The following is a 24,868-nucleotide window of genomic DNA, read 5'->3' as shown; positions in this document are numbered from 1 at the left end:
AGCAATAAATTCTGCTCACACAGTCAGGAAATCAAAGTTAAATTTAAGCTAACAGAGATCGGAATTCTGCTTTGTGTATATCAGCAGGAAGAAAGTTCTTACAATTTTGATAGAAGATTCAACTTTCACCTGCACGAAAGCGAACAGAACCGTGAGTAGAAAATTTTAATTGCATTAGCCGGTATAGCAACTATTTAAAATAAGACTATAAATGAAACTTTCAGTGTACAAACATTATGACCTTACATTTAAATTTGGCACCCGGAAATAGTGCAACGTGCTAAAGCAGACACATTTAACTCTAATAGCAAAAATATTTTTTTTATAAAGAAATTAGTATAAGATTTACCTGGGTGGTACCATTAAAAATTTGTTTTAAGATTTTAATTCATTTTAGAACTTGATAAACACTTACATTTTCCACTAAATATGGTATGTCTTGATCAATTAAAGAGTATTTTGCACAGTTTATACATGCACGAAGAGAATGAATCAATATTCTTCAGTAAAAAGGTTTTACACACTAGAAATTTTTTAACTTCATACCACCTAAGTCTTATTACATTTCTAGAAAAATAATAGTTTCCAAACTATTAAAAACAATTATTTCAGAGTCTGAATTTTGACACATTATATTATGTATTTTAATTAGAGTAAAATTTTTGATGTCTTTAAAATTCTGAAAGAATTCAATCGTTGTTAAATATTTAAAATTATTTTTTGCATTCAATTAATGTGCTTTTACTATGTTCTTAAAATGAAGGCAACGATCTCCAAATGCATGAATAAAATATAAAGTTCCTCCACTTGTAAAACATATGCTAAAATTCATCTAGTTTTGCATCTTAGTTTATGTTAAAAAGTGTTTAAAATTTCGCGTCCATTATTTAGGAAACAATTGTCAATCATTAGAGTTTTAGTTAAAATTTAAAAATTTTAATTGCAAATTCCAACATCAAATTAACGGAAGCAAGTTAATAAACTTATCAGTAGTTTATTCAGAAGAGTACTCAAACATTTATAACACTTACGGTTAATTTCACTTTTCGAATAGGCATAAATCTTTTATATCCAAAAATAATTCTGTGTAAAATTTATAACTATTGCATCAATTTATTGATGCATGCTTACAATAATTGTGATTAATAAGGTACATAAATATTTAAACTATATAATTTTAAATCATAAAATGCAAATAGAATTGGTTGTTCTTCAAAATTTTAAATATAAAATTTTTTTTAATCATTTTTTTAAAATAATTATTGCATGAAACTTTCTTTTAATAAACACACTTTAATGTTTTGTTCAAAAAGTTTTTGATTTATATGAATAGTTTCAGAAATATATGTAAAAAGATAAAAAGCTCTAAATTTTAGATCGCTCACCTGACTTAACTCTTTGATTCAGAATGAACATAGGAGTCCCAATTATATATAATATTCCAGCACATTAATTATCGAATTACAAGCAAAAATATATTTTGGTATTTTTAGTTATAAAAAAAGTCGAATAGTTACCAATACAATCTGTTAGATTATAAGAATTACATGTGCACCAAAATATTAAAAAAGTTTGAAATTTCTAATTTCTATTCATATTTAAAAATTTATCAATAATTGATTTTGTAAATTAAAGAAATTTCAATGATGAATAACTGTTTCTCTTAGATCTAAATAACTGCTAACTTAAAAAAAATTTGTTTGGAAGAGAGTTGGGTTTGAAAGATATTACCTTTAACACAAAGGCACAAATGTTTTATGTCTTAATCATAAATTATTAAAATGCTAAATGTAAAATTAATACAAAATAATGAAAAAAGTATAAAAAATATGTTTAATAAATTTCTGTGTCAAAGGGTTAATTATTGAAACAACTCACAAATTGCACAAACCACACACTATAAATTTTTAGTATTTTTTTTAAGCTTTGAGACTTTATAATGTAAAATTATCTTCTGTCCTAATTAATCTTTATATTTAAGTAGATCTCCAAAACTATTAACATTGTGCATTAGTATGTGAAAATCCTATCCTTAGAACCAGTTTCCATTTTTAGTTTTGCTTACTGATAATACAACCAGGGATGAGAGTAGTCAGAAAGTAAAAAAGAGGAAATCCAAAAAAAAAAAAAAAAAAAAAAAAAAAAAAAAAAAAAAAAAAAAAAAAAAAAAAAAAAAAAAAAAAANAAAAATGCGAAAATACAAATCATGATTTTTTAATTTTTTGATCACGATGCATAATTTTTAAATCGCGCGATATTACAATCACAAAAACGAATCACGATATTGGATTTTAAGCTCGCGTGAATACGAATTGCTACATAGGGCTTCAAAAGCTCGTAAATACAAATCGCGATATTGATTTTTTAAATCTCATAAGTAAGAATCGCAATGTACAATATTTAAATCGCCTGAATAAGAATCGCAACGTTCAACTTTTAAATCAGGTAAATACGAAAATCGAGATTTGATCATATAATCGCGACTTTAAAAATGCATAAATACAAAACACGATATTGGATTTTTAAATGTCGTAAATAAGAATCATAATATACGATATTTAAATAGCGTAAATAAGAATCTCAATGCGCAACTTTTAAATCAGGTAAATACGAAAATCAATGATTGATATTAAAATCGCGTGAATAAAAATCGAGATATTTGAAGAGTCTGGACTTGTGATTTCTAAAAGCCTTGTTTGTATATTTTCACCGCAAATCCACCTCTATTTTTTCCCTCTTTTTTTGTTTGTTTTCACGTCAGAATAAGCAGCGATGTCTGAATTACGAAAATACGAGCTATCCAGCCGACGGATAAAAAATACGGAAAATCTTATTTTCTGTGCGTGAAATCGGAGAAAATAGATAAAATAAGTAAAAATGGGGAAGAATTAGCAGCTAGGGCGTAGATTGAATTTTCTGTTTATCTTTGAAAATCGTAAATAAATATAATTATTTTACTTCAATGACTGAATTTAAAAAAAAACGGGATATTTATTAAAAAAAAACGAAACTTTTAGAAAATGGAGTTTTTGATAAAAAGGCTGAAATTCGAGAGACAAAAAAAAATCTCATCCCTGTATAAAGGTCAACCAGTTTTATCCCAAGGAAATGATTTTTAGAGAAACTTCAGAGGGAGGAAAAGAGACTTCAATAATTTCCCTCTGTGGAAAATTAAATTCCTCATAAAACATTTTAACTTGTGCAAAAAAAAAAAAATTTCAGCGGAAATCAGAGGGAAAAATGGAAAAATCTGAAAAAAAAAAGCGGAAATCCGCGGAAGAATCTCATCCCTGAATACAACTAAGAGCAATTAATATAATTGAATGAATATTTTTATTTTTCAGAAGGAAGAAATTTCAGAGGAAACCATAAAAAGTCATGACAACCCTTTTATTAACAAAAAGATAAAGTATCAGAAGAACAAAAATATAAAATGTGACTGTAATGATAAACATGCCACCTAAACAATTTGAGATAAATGGCAATAAATTTTATTAAAATAAAAATGACTTTTTTAAAAACATCACCAATAATTAGATGCAGATTAATGAATTTTTTAGTCTATTTTGTTTGATGGATGTTAATGAATTAAAAACTTTTACTGCAAAAAATTTTGCTAAAATGTTTAGAGACTTCGCAGAATTTGATACACAATCATTTTTAGTAGCAAATTCAGTTTATGGTTTCTAACATCTATCAAACTACATACATAACTCTAAATATAACATAACATTGAAGAAAATACATAAAATAGAATTGTTGACAACAGCATAAAATAACATATCGAAACATTTCAATGCAAAAGTATTGTTTCAATTTTTTTGCAATAAACGTTTTTTTAAATTTTTTTTATTTAAAATTTATAGAAAAAATAAGCTAAATGTAAAAATAAGCAGTTCAGTTAAGTTAAATGCAAAAACAAGCAACTTAAAATAAAGTATAGATTTTATGAATCTATTTTCGCTTGACCAGAATGTGTAGGGGCGAGAGAACAGGCCATGCATCAGTAAGGTTCTGGGTTCGAATCCCGGGCAAGGCATGGATGTTCTTTCTTTCTCTGTACTATCCATCTTACTGCGGGAGCTAAGTTGGCCCACCTTATATGGTGCCCCTGATACAGTAGCCAACAAATCTGCCCTTCAGATGCATGCATTGATTTAGTTCATTCCCCAGGTGGGTATTGGAAGTAAAAATTATTTTTATTCACTTATTAACCTTTTATAAGGGCAGTTCCTTTTTAGGAAATAGTGTTATTAATTTGTAAATTAATAATTTAATTACTCAAGTTAAAGCATAATCTTTATTATAGTTTAGGTAGAGAACAAAAAGAAATATCCATCTAGTATGAATAAATATGTAACACCACTTTTTTCATGTATGTGTTTTTCATATAAACACCACTTTTAGTAGCTTGGTTAAAATGTTAAGATCTTTGACCAATTAGCTAGTTTTATTGTAATGAAAAACTATGTAATATCAATTTTTACATGGAACTAATAACAGAAATGAATTTAAAAAAATTGATATTGAGATATATACATAAAAAATGAAGTGTTTTCTAAAATCTTGCTTATGAAACCATTAAACAAATTTCGGAAATTTATAAATTCACAAGAAATGATAATATGTACAATAAAAGTGAATAAAACAGATAAAAATAAAAGTCTTGTCCATATAACAGATACTAAAAATCAATGGTGAATAAATGCTGAAATCATTGTTGTATACTAATCCTTAGTTGACTTTTTATTGTCTGTAATTTGCAGTCACAATTAATCGCAAAAAATGCGAAGTATCTTAAAAAATTGCATAGAAGAAATCTCAACGACACCACTTTTATTTTAAAATAAACTATAAAACACTCATGATAGGAAGATGAAACTTCAAGAACTTGATACACTAGAGGAATTTTGTTGGGAAACTTACACATTTTGGATTGGGCAAAGATATTGTTTATAAAAAATTATTTGTTGTCTTTTTTTAAACTAGCAAAACATTAAATATGCATAGCTTTATTTTAAAAATTTCTATGTTTAATTTTACATCTAGAATATAGGTGATACCTCTTAACTATGATATTATAACAATACTTAATGGCTTAAAAACATTAAAACTCTACTATATTATACTAAGTGTAAGCAAAATTGCATAGACTACATAATGAGTCACAAATTATACACACAATTACAGTTGATATTAGGTTAAGTTTTTTTCATTATTAAATCAACATATTTTAAAATTGCCAAGATTATTCTTCACACTGGCTTTTGAATAATTAAAATATATATGACTAGTCCGAATGAATAATTTGTGTAAAATATTTTATTATTAAACAAAGAAATATGAGATAATTAGTAATGAAATTTTAAGCAAAAATTAAAATTCTAGCTTAATTCTCAAAAAATGTGTTATTTATAAAACAGATTTCAAGATTTAAAACAAATTAATATTATTTAAAAAAAATAAATAAAATAAAAACAACTAAAGGTAATTAATATTTTAAAAAAAATTCAAACTTTAGATTTTCAGGTTGTTGGATAGATAATTAAATTTGAAACGGCTTAATTTCAAGAACTTTTTTGTAAAAACAAATATATAAAGAATAGGAACTCAAACATGATTTTCTCTTTTATTTGTTACAAATAATTCAGTTAATTGTTAAATTAGTAAGAATAAAAGAGGCAATTTCCTTAAAAAAATTATGTGAATGACATTAAAAACATCTATTTATCTATTCCTTTAATTTTCAATGAATGCTTTCTGATTACACGAATTTTTCCAAGGTAACTATAGTCAGAAAGGCAAACATGTAAACAAAAGTAAACTTTTCAAGCATACAAGAAGCACATTCCATTTTTAATGATCTAATGGCAAAATATTCATGACACTTGAAGTAAAAATATTGTGCCACAGGTCTAAAGTACACATAAAATAAACTTAATATAATATGAAAGAGAGAAAGAAATATAGTCATTATATTTAAAACCTGACAATGATATACAGTGAGACACCTAAATAATATTGCACCGGTTCTGTTTCTCTGCCCTAATATTCAAATTTGATGATGAAGCACTGCTTTCGATTTTGATATTCTTTTCTCTTGTTTCTTTGACTTCAACACCCAGGCCATCTATTTCTTGAAAAGAAAATTCAGCAGAAGGGCTATAACAAAGATACATAATATTGAAAATAGTTTCTTGGTAACAATGAAGAGGTTAGAATTAAAATTAGAATACAATAACTGACATTTAAAAGTAGCAGTTTTTCAATTTATATGAAAAAAAGCTAATATCCAAATAATTAATTTGCTTGCTGAAGAAAATTGGAACCAACCTTCATATTTAATATAGAGGATTCATATTTTAGTGATTAGATAGCATTCAAATTGGATATCTATAAATTGCAAAGAAATGCAAGTTTCCCCTATACATATAAAGTTAGCATATATGAAATTAAAATTAGGGCAATCAATAAAATTAAGCATGAACATACAATTAATAAAAAAAATAATACTTCACTGAAATTTTATAGTTAATAATAAAATTGATTACTTAGAATCAATGCACTAGTTTTTGAAATTAACTATTTGAATTTTGAATGAAATTAGATCTAGCTCTTATTACTTTATCATCCTGTTTTGAATCACTAAAATTTTTGCTTACAGCATTTCAAATGTTAGTTTATATCCAGTTTTGCTTCTCTATTAGGAGGAGAATAAGTTTTAGAATGGCTTGTTGGAAAAAGAAAGGTTGAGATTTCTTTGCTTTTTTTCCCTTCAAGTTTCTATAAAATAGTTATTTTTAATTTATTGCTTACAGAATTGTTTAAGGGGTAGAAAAAAATGACCGTAAATTAGTTACAAGCGAAATTTTATAACTTTGGTAGTTAAGAAGGTAGTAAAAAAAAGTTATATTATATTTTAAACAGATTATGGATATTCTCAAGAAACATAATTTTTCTAACTCATCTGTAGGACAGTAATTTTGACTATCATAATGATCATCTATAAATAGTAACAGCTGACACCTCTGTGAAAGTTTTGTGTGATTTTTAAATCTTGAAGAGATCTGCACCAAGGTTTGTATTCTTCTTTAGATCAACCCTTACGAACAAGATCTAATCTTTAGCAATTTTATTAAATATGGAATAATGTCACAGGGTTCATACAGAGATCAGAAGAAGAAATCCAAGGAGTAGTCAAGGAGCCCAAAATTTCAAGGACTTTTAAAAAGCAGTTATTATAAGGCACTTGCAAAAATGTATAGTTTGTATATTTATTTTTCTCTACCCCTTTTGAAATAAATTTTGACTTTGTTAAACTTCATCAAGAAAAATAAAGTTATCATTTTTACACATAAATACATTTTCCAGTTTCAAATATTTTAATAAATCTTGTTAAAGTACAGATGTTAAAGATTAACATAAAAACCTACCAATCTTATATTTTTAAATTTGAATACATAAGAAAATCTAAGGCATTTTATACAAAAAAAATCACAGTAAATTATTAATTAAGTTTGCTTGTAACATGTAAAATTAAAATTATTTGCTGTTATTTTTTTCTTCTAACTCTTGCAATTCAATTTTTTTTCTTTTAAAGTTTTTCTTAAACTATTAGACTTTGACAGCTAAGTCATAGCATTTAGTTTCCCTGTTTGGACAGCAAATTCATGTAAGTTCATCTATACAACACAATAATCTAAGGAGTTTCTAAGGACTAATTTAGAAATCTAAGTAGTTCCAAGTACTCCTTGGAGACATTTTTATTCCCAAGGAGTCTGTACGCACCCTGTGTTATCATAAAAGGAAAAGAAACAGTCTAGGACGTTATATTAAAACACAGGATCATTAAAATATCAGAAGGCTATATTTCTTTTATCAATGAAATAAATGTTAATTTATCAGTTAATGTACAGTTTTGCATTATCTAGCAGAAATGATATTTTGCATCAATAACATAATATCAGTGGGACATCAAATTTCGATTTAATATTTCCTGATAAGTGAAAAGTAAATATATTAAGAAACAATTGAAGACCTACTCACCTGGCCTTAGATGGTTCTTTAAAATTAAAATCCCACACAATGAGTTGGTGTCCACCGCTGACAATCCTTAATTTATTTTCAAAACGCGTCAAAGCGAGACAAAAAATGTCTTGTACATTCCCAGTCAAAGTACCGACGTATGTCAATTCAGGGAGCAGCCAAACTAGAAAATGTAAGAAAAATATAATCATGATGTTTAACTAGCCTATATGAATTTTTTTGTTGCTTAGATTACAAAGTTATAAAAGCCAACTATTAACCAAGCAATTAATAAAACTTTCATAATCAGATAATTTTCTTCACGTATCATTATTGATAACCCTGAGGGGTCACGTCCCAGAGGTACACCCCCTACTAGATGACTCAATGACATCAAAAATGACCTGAAAACCCTAAAGATTAGAAATTGGAAGGGAGTTGTCATGGATAAGAGGTGCTGGCGTATGTCAGCTGTTGAGCCAGCCAAGGCCTGCAAGGGGCTGTTGCGCTGACAAAGAAGATTAATATTGACGCATAAGCAGATAAGTTCCCTTGGGTGAAGCTGTAACCCCCCCCCTAGAGTGGCAGATAGGGAAATGCACCCATTTGCTTTTTTTGTGAGAGGTAAAAGGGAAATAAAATACCTTCAGTGAACCAACAGAAAGTCCAACTTCTTTGGAGACAATGGTACTTAATTTTTTCAAGAACAGTGCAATAATTTTTGATAGTATTAATGTTACAGTGTCCAGGTAGCAGATGCACCATGAGCTGAAGTCTAGGTCTATGGCGAAAAGTACGCAATCAAGACTCATTATTTGGCAGTATCAAACATGAATGGTGCCCATATACCATTCTTGGGCACACAGCAGAAGATCCTCTAGAACCAGGATGCTCAGTAATTGGCAGCCACAGTTGATGTCACCTTTGAAGGGAGTTTAGTATTTTTTGCTAAATCCATGTACACCAAATCAACAATAGCACATGAGTTTTTACCTCATCATTAGAGTTCAGGTTAGCAAAACAATGATTGTCAGCAAGTCTAACAAATGTCCGCTATGTAATAGGCTTGGATGGCAAATGTATCCCTTGAAATATTTACATATTTTGCCATTTAAACTATTGCATTAAAAAAAATTCAGGGTTATAGACATAGTAATACAGCGGAAAAATTTATCAAAATGACAACTTGCTTTTACAAGAAAATTGTCTTGAATTGTGCAAGTCAAAAAGGCTTAATCAAATTCATGTGCTCTTAAGCATATTGTATTAAAAAAATCAGATAAAAAAATCTTGCGGAAATCTGTAGTCACTGACTGCCAAAAATGCAATGAACAAGAATTAGCATTCAGAATGAAATAATTATAAATCAGTGCATCTTTTATCAAAAATATTGGTATTTTTAAAATTGTGAGGAAATTGCCAGTGATAACAGTTGAAAAAAAATGTGGTTTCAGATGGGATCATCATGAAACAAGCACACCAAAAAAGTGATTTTTTCCAAATGCGATCCAAAGATAATAGGTCTGAAATATATCACGAAAAAAAATATTTTGCATAAGTATGAACAATAATTAATTAGCATTATAAAATAAGCTAAATTTGATAGAATATAATTCATTTATCCTAATCATATAAATTGAAATATATCTAATCATATAAATGAAATAAACTAATAACATGAAAATAGTTCTGCACAAAAAATAGCTCGCAAGACAGTTTTATTTCTTAAGGCATATATAACCAAAATTAAATTGAGACAGTTTTAAATGGAAACATTAGCATAAATATTACAAAATCCTTTAGAAATATTAAAAAGTTTTCAAAAGATAATTGCTGTTTCAAAAATGAATTTCTTTCAAAACTGCATAACTTGACACTTATAATGATGCTTGGATGAATGCAAAGATGAAATAAATCTTTCGCAAACTTTGAATGATGCTTTCTCTAAACAACCTGGGTCTTAATCTATTTCCTTCAAAATTGGTTTTAGAAAAAAAAAATTAAATTCTTTAATTACACTAATACACTTAATTGTTAGTGTGATGAGATATAAATTTGAAAATATTTTTATGTGAATATCATTTTCTTAAATAAAATAGGTTTTTTTAACTACAAAAAAATTGCTACAAACCAATTTGTTTTTTAATTATCATTATCCTGACTGATTGTTAATAGTAAAATTTTTTGTAAAATATTCTTAAAATTAAATCTTATACAGTCAGTGTTGTTTATTACGATTCTCCATTACTGCAAACATTCCTTATTATGACTGATTAAGTCCCATTAGCCATTCCTTTAGCACAACGTTATTTAAACTTTACAAGTAACAGTTGCATTTAATTACACTTTAAGTGTAACTCACTCATATAGATAAAGTTCATATTTTTATGATGAATCAACTATAAAATTATAAAGCAAAAAAGTTTGAATTTAAAGTACAAAAAAAAAATCATACTCACTATTAATGCTACCAGTATCAGTTGTTGCATTATATGATGATGAAAGTAAAATATTTTCTTTAGCTAGAAGAGCATCACATTCACCAACACTCTCTTTTTGGTTAACCAAGGATCTCAATCGTCCTAAAATTATGAATAAAACCAATAAATTTATTTCAAAGGTTTCTTGAAAAATGTGTGGAATCAAGAAATTATTATCTTTTTTAAAAAGAGCTACGGTAATTAATAGGGAAACCATTGGGGTTGAAAGTTTATTATGTAAAAGATTCAGACAACAATTAAATTATAAATTTTTTAAGTCAAATTAAAAAACATAGTTTTTAAACTATTAATTTTATTATTTTTAGTTTGTCCATGTCAAAGAAGTTCATAAAAGGTAATATTTGATAAATAGCAATACAGTTTGCTTGAACATATTAGGAAATAAATGCAACCCGTATTAGCATCATGCATGTAACTATTGAAATTAGAGCAATTGAAGCCAATTTGAAGCTTTTACGGACAAATAAATTCTGCCGGTAGTGACCAAGAAATAATTTAAACTTGATTTGCAATTAGCATAGAGAATCAATTAACATTTGAACAATAAATCTAGTTTGAAAAAACAGTTGAAACTTTAATTGATGTGAAAACTTTGTTTCTAGAGGTCAGAAAACACTCAAAACTTGTATTGTCCAGATACAAAGCTGATGTAGAGATGTGAGTGTTCAAACTAACTAGTAAGAGGTACAAATTTCTATTAAAAGATTTTAAGCTCAAAGACAAAACTAAATAGTGTCTTTACTAAATGAGTGCTAGTTATTTGCTATGCAGAAAACTATTTAAAGCAAGATATTGAATTTTTAAAAAATTTTTTCTCTCAATAAAATACAAACGTAAAAGTTGTCAATATCTTTACTGCATTCTGAAAAGTTAATATTTCCTTTTTTAACTAAATAATAAAGTTTTGCTACAAGCAAGACTAGAAATCAAATGATGCAGAATGACCTATCACTACATAGAGGAATCTGTCAAGTTTTTGCTAACTATTATAAATTCCTTAAAAAAGGGCATCTTGCCAGGAAAACAATTTAACCTTGAACTAAAGAGTAATACAGATGAATATTGAACCTGGGATATAGTGAAAATTTGGTTATAGTGAACTGTTTTAGTGATTCCTTCAAAATTCCCATTTAACACTATTTTATAAGCTTATAGATGACACTTAAAAAAATGGTAGTTCGTTTGTAGTGGACTAAAATTTTTTCCCATCAATGTTAAACTTAAAGGAGTTGCAATTATAAATGACAGCATTTCTATACATTATAACAAATCTTATTTTGCATGCTCTCTTTTCTGTTATGCAAAAACCAGAACATACATTTTCTCCTTTTTTCTATATTGAAAAAGGATAAGAAATTTAGGCAACTTTTGTAAATGAAATTGCCATTAAAAGTTCATAATTAATTTTTCCGTGGAGAAAATGAGGACTAGGAGATACTGAATTCTTTATTAATTGTTGATACCAAAATTATTAAACTCTACTTAAATTAAAATTGTAGTCAATCGAAAAATACCAATTTCTTCCATAAATAAAATGTAAAAATAAATTAATTTTTCCTTTTAATATTTGATTTATTATATATTTAACCAGTTAATAATTGAAATAAATTATATTCTATTGTTATCCCTATTATCATATGCTAAAAAAATGATTTTTCAAAGAACTTGGATATAAGGAACTACCATTTATAGTGGACTTATTGTTGGGTCTACACAGTTCATTGGTTATAGACAGTATAAAAAATGTATAAATATTTTACTTTAAAATGTACTCAGTACATACCTAATTTCCAGTTTAATACTTTCAAACAAGAACTGCCATCGCCTAGGTAAAGAGTATCATTATTAACAGCAACTGACTTCCAAAGTGTAGGCCCCATATCCAAACCTTTTGAGGAAGTTTCTCGTCGCTTCCTAGAGTAAAGAGGTTGCAATTCCTCATCTTCATACAACCAAACTTTTACTGTTCCATCAATAGATGTAGAGAAAATATAACCATCATGAACCTGTAAATAAAAAGTCACTACTCTAATTAAAAGTTCATATTGAATTTCTGGAAAACAAATTCCTTGATTATCTCAAATAACAATTCTAAAAACTAATGTAAGCAACAATACAATAAAATCTTAAAATAATGAAAAATTAAAAGTTAAGTTCTTCATTTTCAACAGAAAATCCTTCTTCTACACATGACCTGATCCTATTATACAGCATTATGATACACTGTACCCATATACTAATGAATTTCAAACAAATGACTATCATTTATTGTCAGCAAATCTTGAAAAAAAAAAAAGCTTTTACCTTTACTTCAAGAAGTAAATAAAAATCCTAATTAAAGTAACATTATAAAAAAAATAATAATTTTTTTTATAAAGTTTCAATAAAAACATTTTTTAACATTAAAACAGAAATGAGCTAGAGATGCATTTGTGTTAGAAAATTAAGAATTTTTGCAAGGAAAAAAAATTAAAAGGACCTTAAATTTTTTTAAAAAGGTTTTTAACTTCTTTTCCTATGCTTTTACATAAAAAAAAAAAAAGAAAAATCTTAGGTTCTCTAGGGTTTTAGTATGAACCACTTAAAACATAATGTTGCACTTTCTTAAATGAATATTTCTAGAATGACAAGGATCTATTGTTGGGTGATTCTTTGGATTAAAATTTATAATTTGTACAAATTTTCTTCAACAATGCATTTTTATTATAAACTGGACTTTCAATCTTATCTTTTAGCTAACATTTCATAAAAACATCTATTTTTAATTTCTTTTATTTTTTAAATAATAAATATGTCATTTCCTAGGCTGTCCCCTAATCCCCTGGTCTTTGAAAAATAATCCTAATATATGGCTCTAGAGTCAAACTCATACGATGACTTGCTTCTGATTAGGCGTTTCTTTTGTAAGTTACCAAATGAGATTCCCAACAAAAATATCATGATTTTTCTATCACTATTTTACTTTTAATGGGACACACTGGCCACTGATACAATAAATCCTTGAGTCATAAAGCTGATCCGGTGGTTTATTCTACAGGGGTCAGTCTAGGTTTTTCTGAGAGGTACCTATTTTGTGAAAATTTAGACATAATTTGTGAAAATTAAATTAAAAAATCAACACAAAAATATGGTAAAAATATGGATTTATCGTTTCTTATGAGACCCAAAAATAAAATTTTAAGAAAAAGTATTTTGTGAAACTACCATCTTCCTACAGTTGAATTTGTGAAGGTACCACTAAACGGTAGTAAATTTGGCTTGGACAGACTCGTGTTCTAGGTCACAAAATAAATAAAATAAAAAAACTAAGGATGTTTGCAGCAAACTGTATATAAACTGTTTCTCTTAGCTATTAAAACTTTAAAAATATTTTATACATCAAAACTATTAAAAAATTCTAGAAAAATGACCACAATTTACAGTAGAAATATATATATAAATTTTTTATAAGTAAAATACAAATTAAAAATAAGGCAACTTTTTTTAAAAAACTAATAATTTTTTATATAAGAAAATATTGTATACAAGTATTAGATAATGGAAGTAATAAATATAAATTTATAATTGCCTTTAAATCAGAGACTGAAGAGTCATGAGCTAAAGTTGAATCCATTTTCTTTTTCTCTATTAAATCCCAAATTTCCAAATTGCCCCCTTCTATAGAAATAATACAATGCATATAAGTAAATTCATACTTTTAAATTTTGAAGACTTGGAATAAATTTATTATCACTCACCTGTACCAATAGCACAAACATTAGGTTGCAAATATCCCATACAAGTGATACTGTTGTATGTATAGATTGAAATCAATTCCTTTCCTACAATTAAATATGGTATTTAAGAAAAAGATGTTTCATGCAAAAGTTCAAAGTCAAGAGTTTGAATTGCAGAAAAAAAGACAATAACATATTTAAAATTATTGCATTTTGTCTATTATTTCCTACAATAAAGGTTCCAAAGAAAAAAATACATAACTAATTTAAATTTCAGAAATTCTATTGCCTTGCCAAAAATATTTTCAGTCTATGGTTCTGTTTTTATGGTTTTGGTCACTAAAAAGTTCTTTGTATTACACCCAGTGTTTTCACTACAGCGCGAGAATCTCGCATATTTTTTTCTTTTCTCGCAATAAAAAATTATTAACACGAGAAGTTATTGTTATCAAGCTTCCCTATTTACCAGTATTGTTCAGAACCTTTTCGAACAACAGAACCCCTTTCAGAACACATTTCTCTGCAACCACGTGTTCACCGTAGGTAAGGTTTCTTCATGTAAGACGTTTACATTTTTTGTGCACGAATGTAAGATCTTCTACTCCGTAACGGCCAAATAAATATAGCCAAATAAATATAATAGCTAATTAAAAAGTAGATATAAAACATTTTCCATATGACAATCCAGCAAAAATATTCAATTAGAAGATGTTAAAAATGTATTATAACTAAAGAAATAATTTTTTTCCAAGTCTATTCGTGTTTTTTTAATTTTTAGAAATCTCACTTAACTTTTTGAAATATCACCCTGTTTTTTTCTGTAATGAAAACACTGATTACATCTGTTAATAATTTGAAAATTGTTTATAATTTTTGTGAAAATGGCGGAGAGCAAAAAGTTTTGTATGGCTAGAACCTTTAGAATTGAAATTTCATGCCTTGAATTAGGATATATCTAAATATAGAATATCAGAAATTGGTAGATAACCTAAAAAGATAGTTGTTGACTGAGAATGTTCTCCGTCTTTTTTTATTTATTTATTTATAATAATAATAATAAAGAAGCATTTTGATCACAGATCTTACCATTATGAACAGACCAGGCTTTGATGTGACAGTCTAATGATGCTGAAATTGCAATTACAGTGGTTTCTTGCGAATTTAGTTTCTCAGCGAGTGATTTTGATTGAATAGGATCAAGAAGTACAATAGATGTCACAGCATCAGTGTGGCCTGCAAAATTACACAGTTCCACCTGCTCATCAACATTCCATACTTTCACAGTTGTATCACCACTAAAAGCATAAAAAGCAACGCAAATTGGTTTCATAAATATATTACAATAAGATATATTCTACATTTATCATGTAAAGGGAGAGTAATGTAAAACTTCATTTGAAAATTTAAGAATTTAATTCTGTAATTTAAGTACAGTTGCATATCTTGTTTGCTGTGAAAATAACCCTATAAAATTATACAATAGCAAATTAAACAAATATTCTCCAAAATTAATGTGCATGTCTCGTAGAAGCAGGTAAAGTTCATTGAAATCTGGTTGGTATAGACAGTGGTTTTTCATTAAAAAACCATGAAATTCTATCGAGTTGATTAAACAGGAGCAATATATAAATGGGTGAAAAAATAAATATGTAAAATATCTGTCAAAATAATAACTCTACAGAACAATTAACTGGTTACAAATATCACAGAAGGTTTAGGATTAGCATCACTTAAAACTTAAATTATGCAAATATTTATAACCGTGACTTTTCTGCAAATTTAGACAAATTAGAGCATAGAAATTATCAATTAACTTCTAAATTTTTTCAGCCTTTAGGGTTGCATTCAAACAGAAATTGGATAAATTTCAATAAATTACTTTTATATATCAGTGGATGTGATGTCAAAAAACATGTATAGTGTAATAAATATTTAAAGCATTAATAGGGCAGTGCGATTGAAAAAACAATAGATTTTAAGAAAGAGGCTAAACTATTTTCTATTGTTAATGCTATGAATGCTGAAATAGTTTCAAAAAACTGATTAAACAAAATTTTTAAAAAATAAATTTTTGCAATAAGTATCTAATCATATAAAAATGTCATAAATATTAAATTTTCAATTTTGAAGTTTTGTCATTTTCGTTAATTTTTCTAATGCACAGCAGGAAACATCAGATTGAGATACATAAATTAGTACTAATATTTGAGAGAAAATTTCAAAACCAGAAATTTAAGGCCCACTGTGAGCTGTAGTCAGGGTTGCAAAAAAACCCCCGGGATTTTGTAGAAAAACTCAACCCGGGTGGGGGGTTCAAAAGAGAGGGCAGGGATAAGTATCTTATTTTAAAATTAATAATTAAGTTTAATTTTATAAATTGACTTCATATTGATAATTAATACAAATAAATTGATGTGAAAGTCTGAAAAAAATTTTTTCTGACATCACGATACAAAAAGTTACATGTACTCACATACATCACACATTTGAAATTATTTTAACACAGGATTACTTTTTATTTATAATTTAATCTTAAAAAATATTTGAGGAAATTTTTTTATTTGCATAGAAGGCGAATCAATGGCACTGAATAATCAATGGCCATACAGTCAAATCTAGCAGGCAAGGTGACTCTCCAGTCTCCAACACAATTAGTTTCTTCACTATAGGTTCATTTTTTTTAGGATAGACTACATATATATTTCAATAGAATAGCTTTTTAATATAACAGAGGATAAAAAAGGAAATCACTCTTAGAAAAACCCACTTTAGGGTGGGTTTTACTGGGTTTTTCAGATTGAGTTTTACCCAAGATCGAGTTTTATTGGGTAGGTGGGTTTTTTGCAACCCTGGCTGAAGTTGGAGAATACAATTCCAATCTCGCACCTATGCTTGTAGGACTAGTCTCATAGGATTAGGATCTCAATTACACAGATTTGAAGTTTAGAAACTAAAAAATTCACTTTTAAAATGATGATCTTTTATTGATATCTGGATCACTTCAACCTTTCCTTCTGGAGTTGGAGAATGATGGAATTATGACTGAAAATATCAGAAACATAATTGTTGAAAAGGAGCTGTCTGGTTTTTGCCCAATAGTGATTCTATAATAAAAAAAATTGTGTCGCAAAATTTTTAGAAGAAAACTTTTTAAAAATTAATCCCAACAACAATATGCAGAAGAAAAATTTAATAAAGAATTATCATTGATTTTGGATTGCAAGACAAGAAAAAAGTCTTTTTGATATGCTAGAATGATTCCTTAAATTGAAAGACTGCTTACAAAAAACTCTGATCCATACAGATAGTTTCTGAGGAAGAATTCAAAGCAGTTTTTGTGATTTAAATGTATTGCAGCCAGTCTGAATAGCTGTCTTAAATAGTTGATAAAGTGAGAATAATTGTTGGCAGCCGAGGCCATAATGAAGTTATTATTAAGCAAAAATTATTGTTAAAACAGATTTAAGTGAACGCCTAGAATATACACTTGAAACTCGCATTTATCAAAGAAGAATGGATATGAGCTATGTTTTGCAGCATGTGCATCATCACGGATAACCTAATGACTTGGGAATGCACTCAATCAAGTTTTTAAATCTCTAAAGCACAAATAAGTAAAATGGAATATTAAAAAAATCTATCTGCAACTAGGTGAAAGAAAAATAAAATATTTCCTCATCGCATTAGAGTATGAAAAGGGAAATGAAAACAAGGACACTGAAAAAGGAGATATTGAAAATGATGGACCAGAGACCAGTAAAAGTTGATAAAGTGAGACATACAAAACTGCATAGAGTGCTCAGGGATCTATACAAAAAATTATGATGAAAAGAAATTGATTCTATAATCAACAAAGGAGGTGGCAGATAATGTGGTAGAGTACTTAGTGCTGCATATGAATACTTATTATCCATAAAAAAACTAACAATAGTGCAGTCAGGAAGAGACATTTCATCATGTGCTTCATTTGCCTCTAAAATTCGATGTTTAGTAGTATGCTACTCAATAGATTCAATATGTGTTTTATAATCTTATTCTTTAGAATAAAAAAATTGCAAATACGTTTTTAAGATCACAACCTTTCATAATTTTCTTCATATTATCTTTACAATGTAAGATTAAATGTCATATTGTCTTTTCATAATTCTATCAGTTGTTTATAATTTATTTAAATTCTAATTTTGAATGAAATGATAAGCTGAGATTTGCCCAACTTGCAGGAATTGTAAATCTACAACCCAAACTCCAACGCAGCAAAAAAAAAAACAAAAAAAAAAAAAAAAAAAAAAAANAAAAAAAAAAAACAACAACTTTGGATTACACAAGCCTAAAATAAAGTATTTAACAAATAAATGTTTTGCGCAAGAATTTTGATCAACTATTTTCAGACGGAATACTGGCAATGATGATTTTGATGTGAATATTTGCTGGTGTTTATACTTTTAAAACGAATAAAGCAGGCTGCAGAACTAAGAGAAAAAGTGATTAAGAAAGTTATAAAAAAAGCTGATTTAGTCATTTAGAACAGATATAGAAACCATTGGAAGATTTGGAGCTGTGTAATTCTGATATTCTTAGTGTTTTTTTAGGTTGTTTCTAAGATACTGTTTTGAAGGTGACAATCTAACATGCACAAGTCTATATTGTTTGTATCTCTTTCATATCTTTCAAATTAAATGCAAAAATTTCAACTTAACTGTGACACATGTAATTTAATGAAAGTTAAATTATTTTATGCAAGAAAATAACCATGATAAAGCTACTGGCAAATGTTGAGAAAAACATTTTAGAATACGGAATTGTATTTATAAAATTAATAAAAAAAATTACAGATTTGTATAATGAAAATAAATTTACATGTTAACATAACAATTTCAAATTTGATAATAATTATTATTCAAACTTGGTTCTGAATATTACACTTATGATTGTTATATCATTCTGTTAATTACTAAATAACACTTTTTCAATTGACTCAAGTAAAAACTTTGGTTAAAATGCTGATGAAGCCTTCATTAACCCACTGACGGTTCTGCACGTAAAAAGTCGCATTTTAACCTGCAGTCTTCTCTGCATAGCAAAACCGGTTTTCCCATGTTAACTGATAGGGGAACTGTGTGTAGGGGAGAAACATTCTCCCAATTTTGCCCATTTCCTTAACCGCCAGTGGGTTAAAATAAAATTCTATGGTAAGTTAAAAACAATAAAATTCAAAAGAGTAGATTGTGATTTATAGAGTAAAAAAATAAAAATGGATTACCTAGCAGACAAAATTATTTTATCAAAAGCAGCAACACTATAAACGGTATCAGCATGACCTTCAAGAGGAGTGGTTTTTAAATCATATATTCCTAAATATCTGATATCATCCTTTTTTAAGACGTTTGTAGATTCTTCTTCTGCAGATAGTGTCGCAGAACATTCTAGACTATCAGATGGAGGTGAAATTGGTTCACGGATCAATGGGGTAGAATCTGTAGCTTCAGAATTATTCCCAGCATTTAAATCAGAGTCTTTTGATGAAACACCAAGTTCAATATTTTCAGGTTCATTTTGCATAGAACATTGTGAATTTACTTCTGTAGGTACTTGTATTTCACTGTTATAAGAACTATCAGAACTAGCAATGTCTGTAGAAGATTCATAAGAATTTTTATCAGAGAAGTTTGGTGTGTCATAAGCAGTATCAGATGCCGGATTGGAACAATTGTTGTACTGTTCTAAGGTAGGCGGAGAAAGATGCTGAGAGTCTTGAGTATCAGTTACAACAAACTGCATGTCTGAATCAGTTGGATTTACTACTTCACCACTCATCAAGCAGTGTTCATCTTCAGTGATGTCAGGAATTTCATTGAATCTGTCACTATTTGTCATTTCTTCGTAATTAGATCTGTTGCCATTATTTAGTGAGCCATTAACATGATTATTATATGATTGGCCATTATATAACTCATTCTCGTTTGAACTACCTTCCGGCATAGAAACATCATTTACAACATCAGATGGGCTACTAATTTCTGAACCAATGTAAGAATCTAAAATACAAAATAAATAATAAAATAATAATGTAAACTAACTGCAGAAGTCTAATACAATTAAAACCAACTATTAAGAATTCGATAAAGTAGAAAGTTTAAATAACTAGAATTTTTTGAAATTTGTATAAAAAAGCTTTTTATTTGTTTGCAAAATGGTGTCAATTAGAACATTTAAAAATTTATAATGAAATATTGATCCATTGTAGATAAAATCTACCTCTTTCACACAGAAGCGATAAACTTTTATCTGAACCTTATAACTAAACTTAACTGCACAAGTTCAAAACAATAAGTGGTGTCAAGCTCAAGCTTAAGGAAAACTAAATTTTTTTTTTAATATTAAGTTCTATGGTGTTTTGGGTCCATTTAAAATTTCTTTGAAGTAAACTTATTATTATACAACCATTAATCTTTACATATAATAAAATAAAGAATGTGTGTGTGTCTGTATACCGGATTACGAGTAAACGTAATCCGGTAAGTAAAGAATACAGAATTTAACATGAAGTATAAGGATGAGTACAATTCTAAACTTATAACAAAGTCCGAATTTTGATTTTTAAATTCAGAGACATTTAAGAAATGGAATTTCATTGGCTCAGCAGAAGTAATTGTTTCAAAATAAGTAATAGACTATTCAATTTTGTCAAAATATTTTAAACATAACAGCAGTGGTATTTGTTAGCTTATAGTTCTAATAAAAAAAAGCTGTTTCTTGCACATTCTGCAATTTATAATACAGTACAGAACCTCTTATCTGGAAATCAGAATACCGGAACGAAACTCGATAAATTTTCCCGCCATTTAAAAAAAATTTCTCAAAAGATTTCAGAATTCTTTCTTGTTAAAAGATGCTTACCATCATTTTAGAAATAATCATTAGTCCCCCAAACTGTCAAAAGAAGTAAGAGTTTTTTTAAAGTTATTCTAAATATATATATTTTTTTAAGTTGAATTTGTCAATAAAAAAAAACGGCTTTCGTAGCGATTCAGAAAACTGGAAAAATCAGTTATCAGGAACAGCGATGGTCCCGGATAATCGGTTCTCTACTGTACTTAATAATTTTTTATTTTTCATGCTAGGTTAGCTGAAAGATCAATGTGATTGTGCTATCATAAGCAGATTACGTCACCTAATTAATATTTTTAAGGTTTATTTTTTTACAGTTATACTTTTAAAATGGAATTTTATAAAACTAAATAATTTAAAATCAAAGGTAATTTAAATTTAAAAAGAGTTTTGAACAGAAAAGCAAAACTGAGAAAAAATAGTATTCATTTGTTGAAAATAAAGTTATAAAATGCTAATATTATTATTGACCCCAAAAATAATTAATTTTGGTAATAGTTACATAAGTAAAAATAAGTCTGCACTAAAAAGGAAAAATAATAGAAAAATGGAACTAATTAGTTTAAGAGAACATTAAATGATGTCAATGATGCTTAATTATTTTTAGTAATAGGTAGTAATTGAAATAAAAAAAGAAGCTTGTACTAAAATGCTAAATTGATGGAGAAAATGTAACTTATTAATTGTAACTAAATTAACTTACGAAATACTGTTAAAAGTTGCCATAATATTGACACCAATACTTTGCATTTTTATAATAGATTTCTTATGGCCCCTCAAAGATATAAGTATAGAAGAAAGTACCTTGACTTTGATAAACTTTTAATATCACGAGTTGCCTTGAGAAACAGCATTATGCCACATAATACTGAATAATGTAGTTAGCCTTTATTTTGCATGAGTTTTGACTTATCTTAAAAATGAGTTTTGATTATTCTAATACTGTAAATCCATTGAGAAGGGCAACAAATAATCTATGCATATAATAAAATAAGGAATTGCTATGTTTGACCGTCTGACTGTGTGTAAACCGGATTGTGGGTATACTGTAAGCTTAAGCTCTAAGAATGCAAGATTCAAAATGAAACTAAATTCGTAAAATTGTAAAGAAATTAAAAAAATGGAATTTTCTCATTTGCTTAATGGAAGCCAATGTTTTAAAATAAGTTATAAACAATTCAATTTTTCAAATATTTTAAATATATCATCAATTATGTTTGCTATGTTATAGCTTTAATCAAAAAATATATTATTTGTGTGTTCTGTTAGTTAAATATGCATTCCTTGGGATTAGCAACATTTTTAGTGCCCTCCATGATTTTCGACACATCATAGCACAGGAGAATCATTACATACATTCAAGTGATTTTCATCAAGGCAACTGGAAAATTTTTGTTTGAGATTTTATATTTCAAGACAACAACAAACACAATACAAAGAGTATTCTGAATAAGGCAAAATTATTCTTAACTGTTTTTATCTTAAACAGCTTACTTTGCTGTGTTGATGGCATAATAATATAATATTATCGATACTAAATAAATCAAAGGTATTATATTCTCATTTAATAAAAGATAATAAAAGATATCAGCTAAATTTGATAATAAAAGATGCTAATAAAAGATATCAGCTAAATTTGATATTAAAATTGATATTTTTTAAAATAGAATTTGAAATTAGTGTCTATACTTCTTCACACTTACCCAAAATAGCACTTTCATTAGAAGAGGATTCCAATGAGCTATGTGCAACCTTCAAACGCTTATTACTTTTACGTGGCGATTCAACTTCTTCACTGGTTTTCCTGAGGAGAAAAATTAAATTTAATTCTTATAAGTTAAATGATAATAAAATATATAGTCTTTTAAATAAAAAATGACAGTAGGAGCTAAAATCAGAACAAGAAGTAATTATTTTGGATTAAATAGAAGAAAAAGAAAACTTGTAAAAATGCTAACATTTAAAAGTAAATACTTTGAATATGAATAATGTGAATATAATTCAATTCTGGCATCTGATGGTGCAATAAAGTCTAAAAATATTAAAAAAATTATTGGCTAGCGAAAGCATGAATAAAATAAAATAAACACATAAAGAGATAAACAAAAATTAGAAGACTTTAAAATGCAGAGTTATAAGCAATTTGAATTTGAAGAAGAGCATCACAGCTCAAATAAATCTTCATAGGCTAAATTAAGCCTTACCTATTGAAACACAGTGCTATAAGCGAAAGCAAAGAGCACAGCGCACTTTACTATACTCAATAAAAGATTATGTAGAACAGAAAGTTGTTGGTTTTTTTAGATATGAGTTTTGTTTTGAAATTGAGTTTTTATATAAATTTGGGTTCTCTGGTTTATTTGAGTTATTAAGGGTTCTTCATATTTGGTACTGTTTGTGAATAAAAGTTTTTTTCATAAGAAACAGAACAGTTATTTATGTAGCTTGAGTGCCAAGGTTTAAAGTTGTAATAATTATTGAAAAAAATATTTTAGGCTTTGCCTGGAGGTAACATTGAGCTATACTCTGAGTTTGTTACCTTCCAGGAATTTTTTTCATTATTTTTCTTTAATTTTTTAAAAAACTTTTTATGGGTCACTACTTGAAAGTTGTGAACACTTGGTATTCATTTCGGCACAAAAGATATGGAAATCTTTAATTTTGACGCCTTAACTCTAATTTTTGACAGTTTCTGATTATTCCACATTCTAACAAAATGTGTTTAGATCAGGATTCAACACCAAAATTTTTGTCGGATGATAACACACATATTTTAAAGAATAAAATAATATATTGTATACAACTTGTAGATGTTGAAATTATGGTAACAATTTTTTTAGCATAAAAATAAATAACTACGAGAGTAACATAACAACAACAAGAATAAAGAATCATGCAGTAACTAGCCAGGGCTAAATAGAGAGAAAAAGATTTACATAAATACTGTCATTTTTATACAACTTGGAAAGATAAAAAGCTTTTGACAGATTTTTATTTGACATTTTTACACATATTTTTGACAGCTTCCGACTAATCTAAATTCTAACATCAATTTTCAGGCAAGGATTTAACGAGAAAAGTTTTATCAGGCAAATAACACATACGTTTGATAGAATATACGGGGATGAAAAGAAGTAGATGGTTTAATGGTCTTAGCAAAAATATGATTAAAGGAGCAATTAATGTTTAGCAATGTTGCAATTGATTTAAGATTGCAGCTAGTTATTGCAGTGCACAAAAAATGAGCTATAATTATAAGCACCAAAAATGGTTACTTTAAACTAGATATGCAAAATATGTGAATATTAAATTGCTCTCGGCAAAACAAACAGTTGTACATTTAATGCAGGAATCAAATAAATTGAGAGTATTAGTAAAATCAATACAATACCAGCAAATCCACGTATATTAATAATTAACAAAAATGTTTATAGTAGCAACATATTAAAAAGGTAGCATCGTAATATGCTTTTTCTTACCTTACACCAGTGACTTGACTTTTCATGTTTGTTTGCGTTTCAACTTGCATTTGACAGCATAAAAATACTCTTTGAAACAAAAAGAACTAAAATGTATTAAAAATTTTAAAAATAATACAATGACATTAATATAAAAGTACTACTTCCCGAAAAGTTTTGTAATGGTAAAACAATTGTGTATCTATAAATTTTACACTTATCAGAAGGGGAACATCATTGGATGCATTAGCCGGTAGCCGGCGCTTATTTCTATGGGGTT

The 24,868-nt window shown here is 27.6% G+C and overlaps 1 protein-coding gene across 1 annotated transcript; it reads right to left on the bottom strand.

Annotated features, from left to right (window-relative positions):
• Window positions 1–3,371: 3,371 nt before the first annotated feature.
• Window positions 3,372–24,868, bottom strand: LOC107447212 (myosin heavy chain kinase B). The gene is made up of 10 exons (XM_016062073.4): window positions 24,610–24,868; window positions 22,834–22,934; window positions 19,503–20,277; window positions 15,329–15,537; window positions 14,264–14,347; window positions 14,095–14,183; window positions 12,310–12,532; window positions 10,485–10,607; window positions 8,047–8,209; window positions 3,372–6,162 (listed from the first exon to the last, which is right to left on the bottom strand). Exons 1-10 carry the CDS (start codon window positions 24,657–24,659, stop codon window positions 6,012–6,014), a joined length of 1,968 nt encoding a protein of 655 aa, XP_015917559.2. The 5' UTR covers window positions 24,660–24,868; the 3' UTR covers window positions 3,372–6,011.

This window comes from Parasteatoda tepidariorum, chromosome 7 (genome assembly GCF_043381705.1).
Source record: "Parasteatoda tepidariorum isolate YZ-2023 chromosome 7, CAS_Ptep_4.0, whole genome shotgun sequence".
Classification (NCBI taxonomy): domain Eukaryota; kingdom Metazoa; phylum Arthropoda; class Arachnida; order Araneae; family Theridiidae; genus Parasteatoda; species Parasteatoda tepidariorum.
Note: the sequence above shows the minus strand (reverse complement) of the source record. Positions and strands in the feature narration are given on the sequence as shown.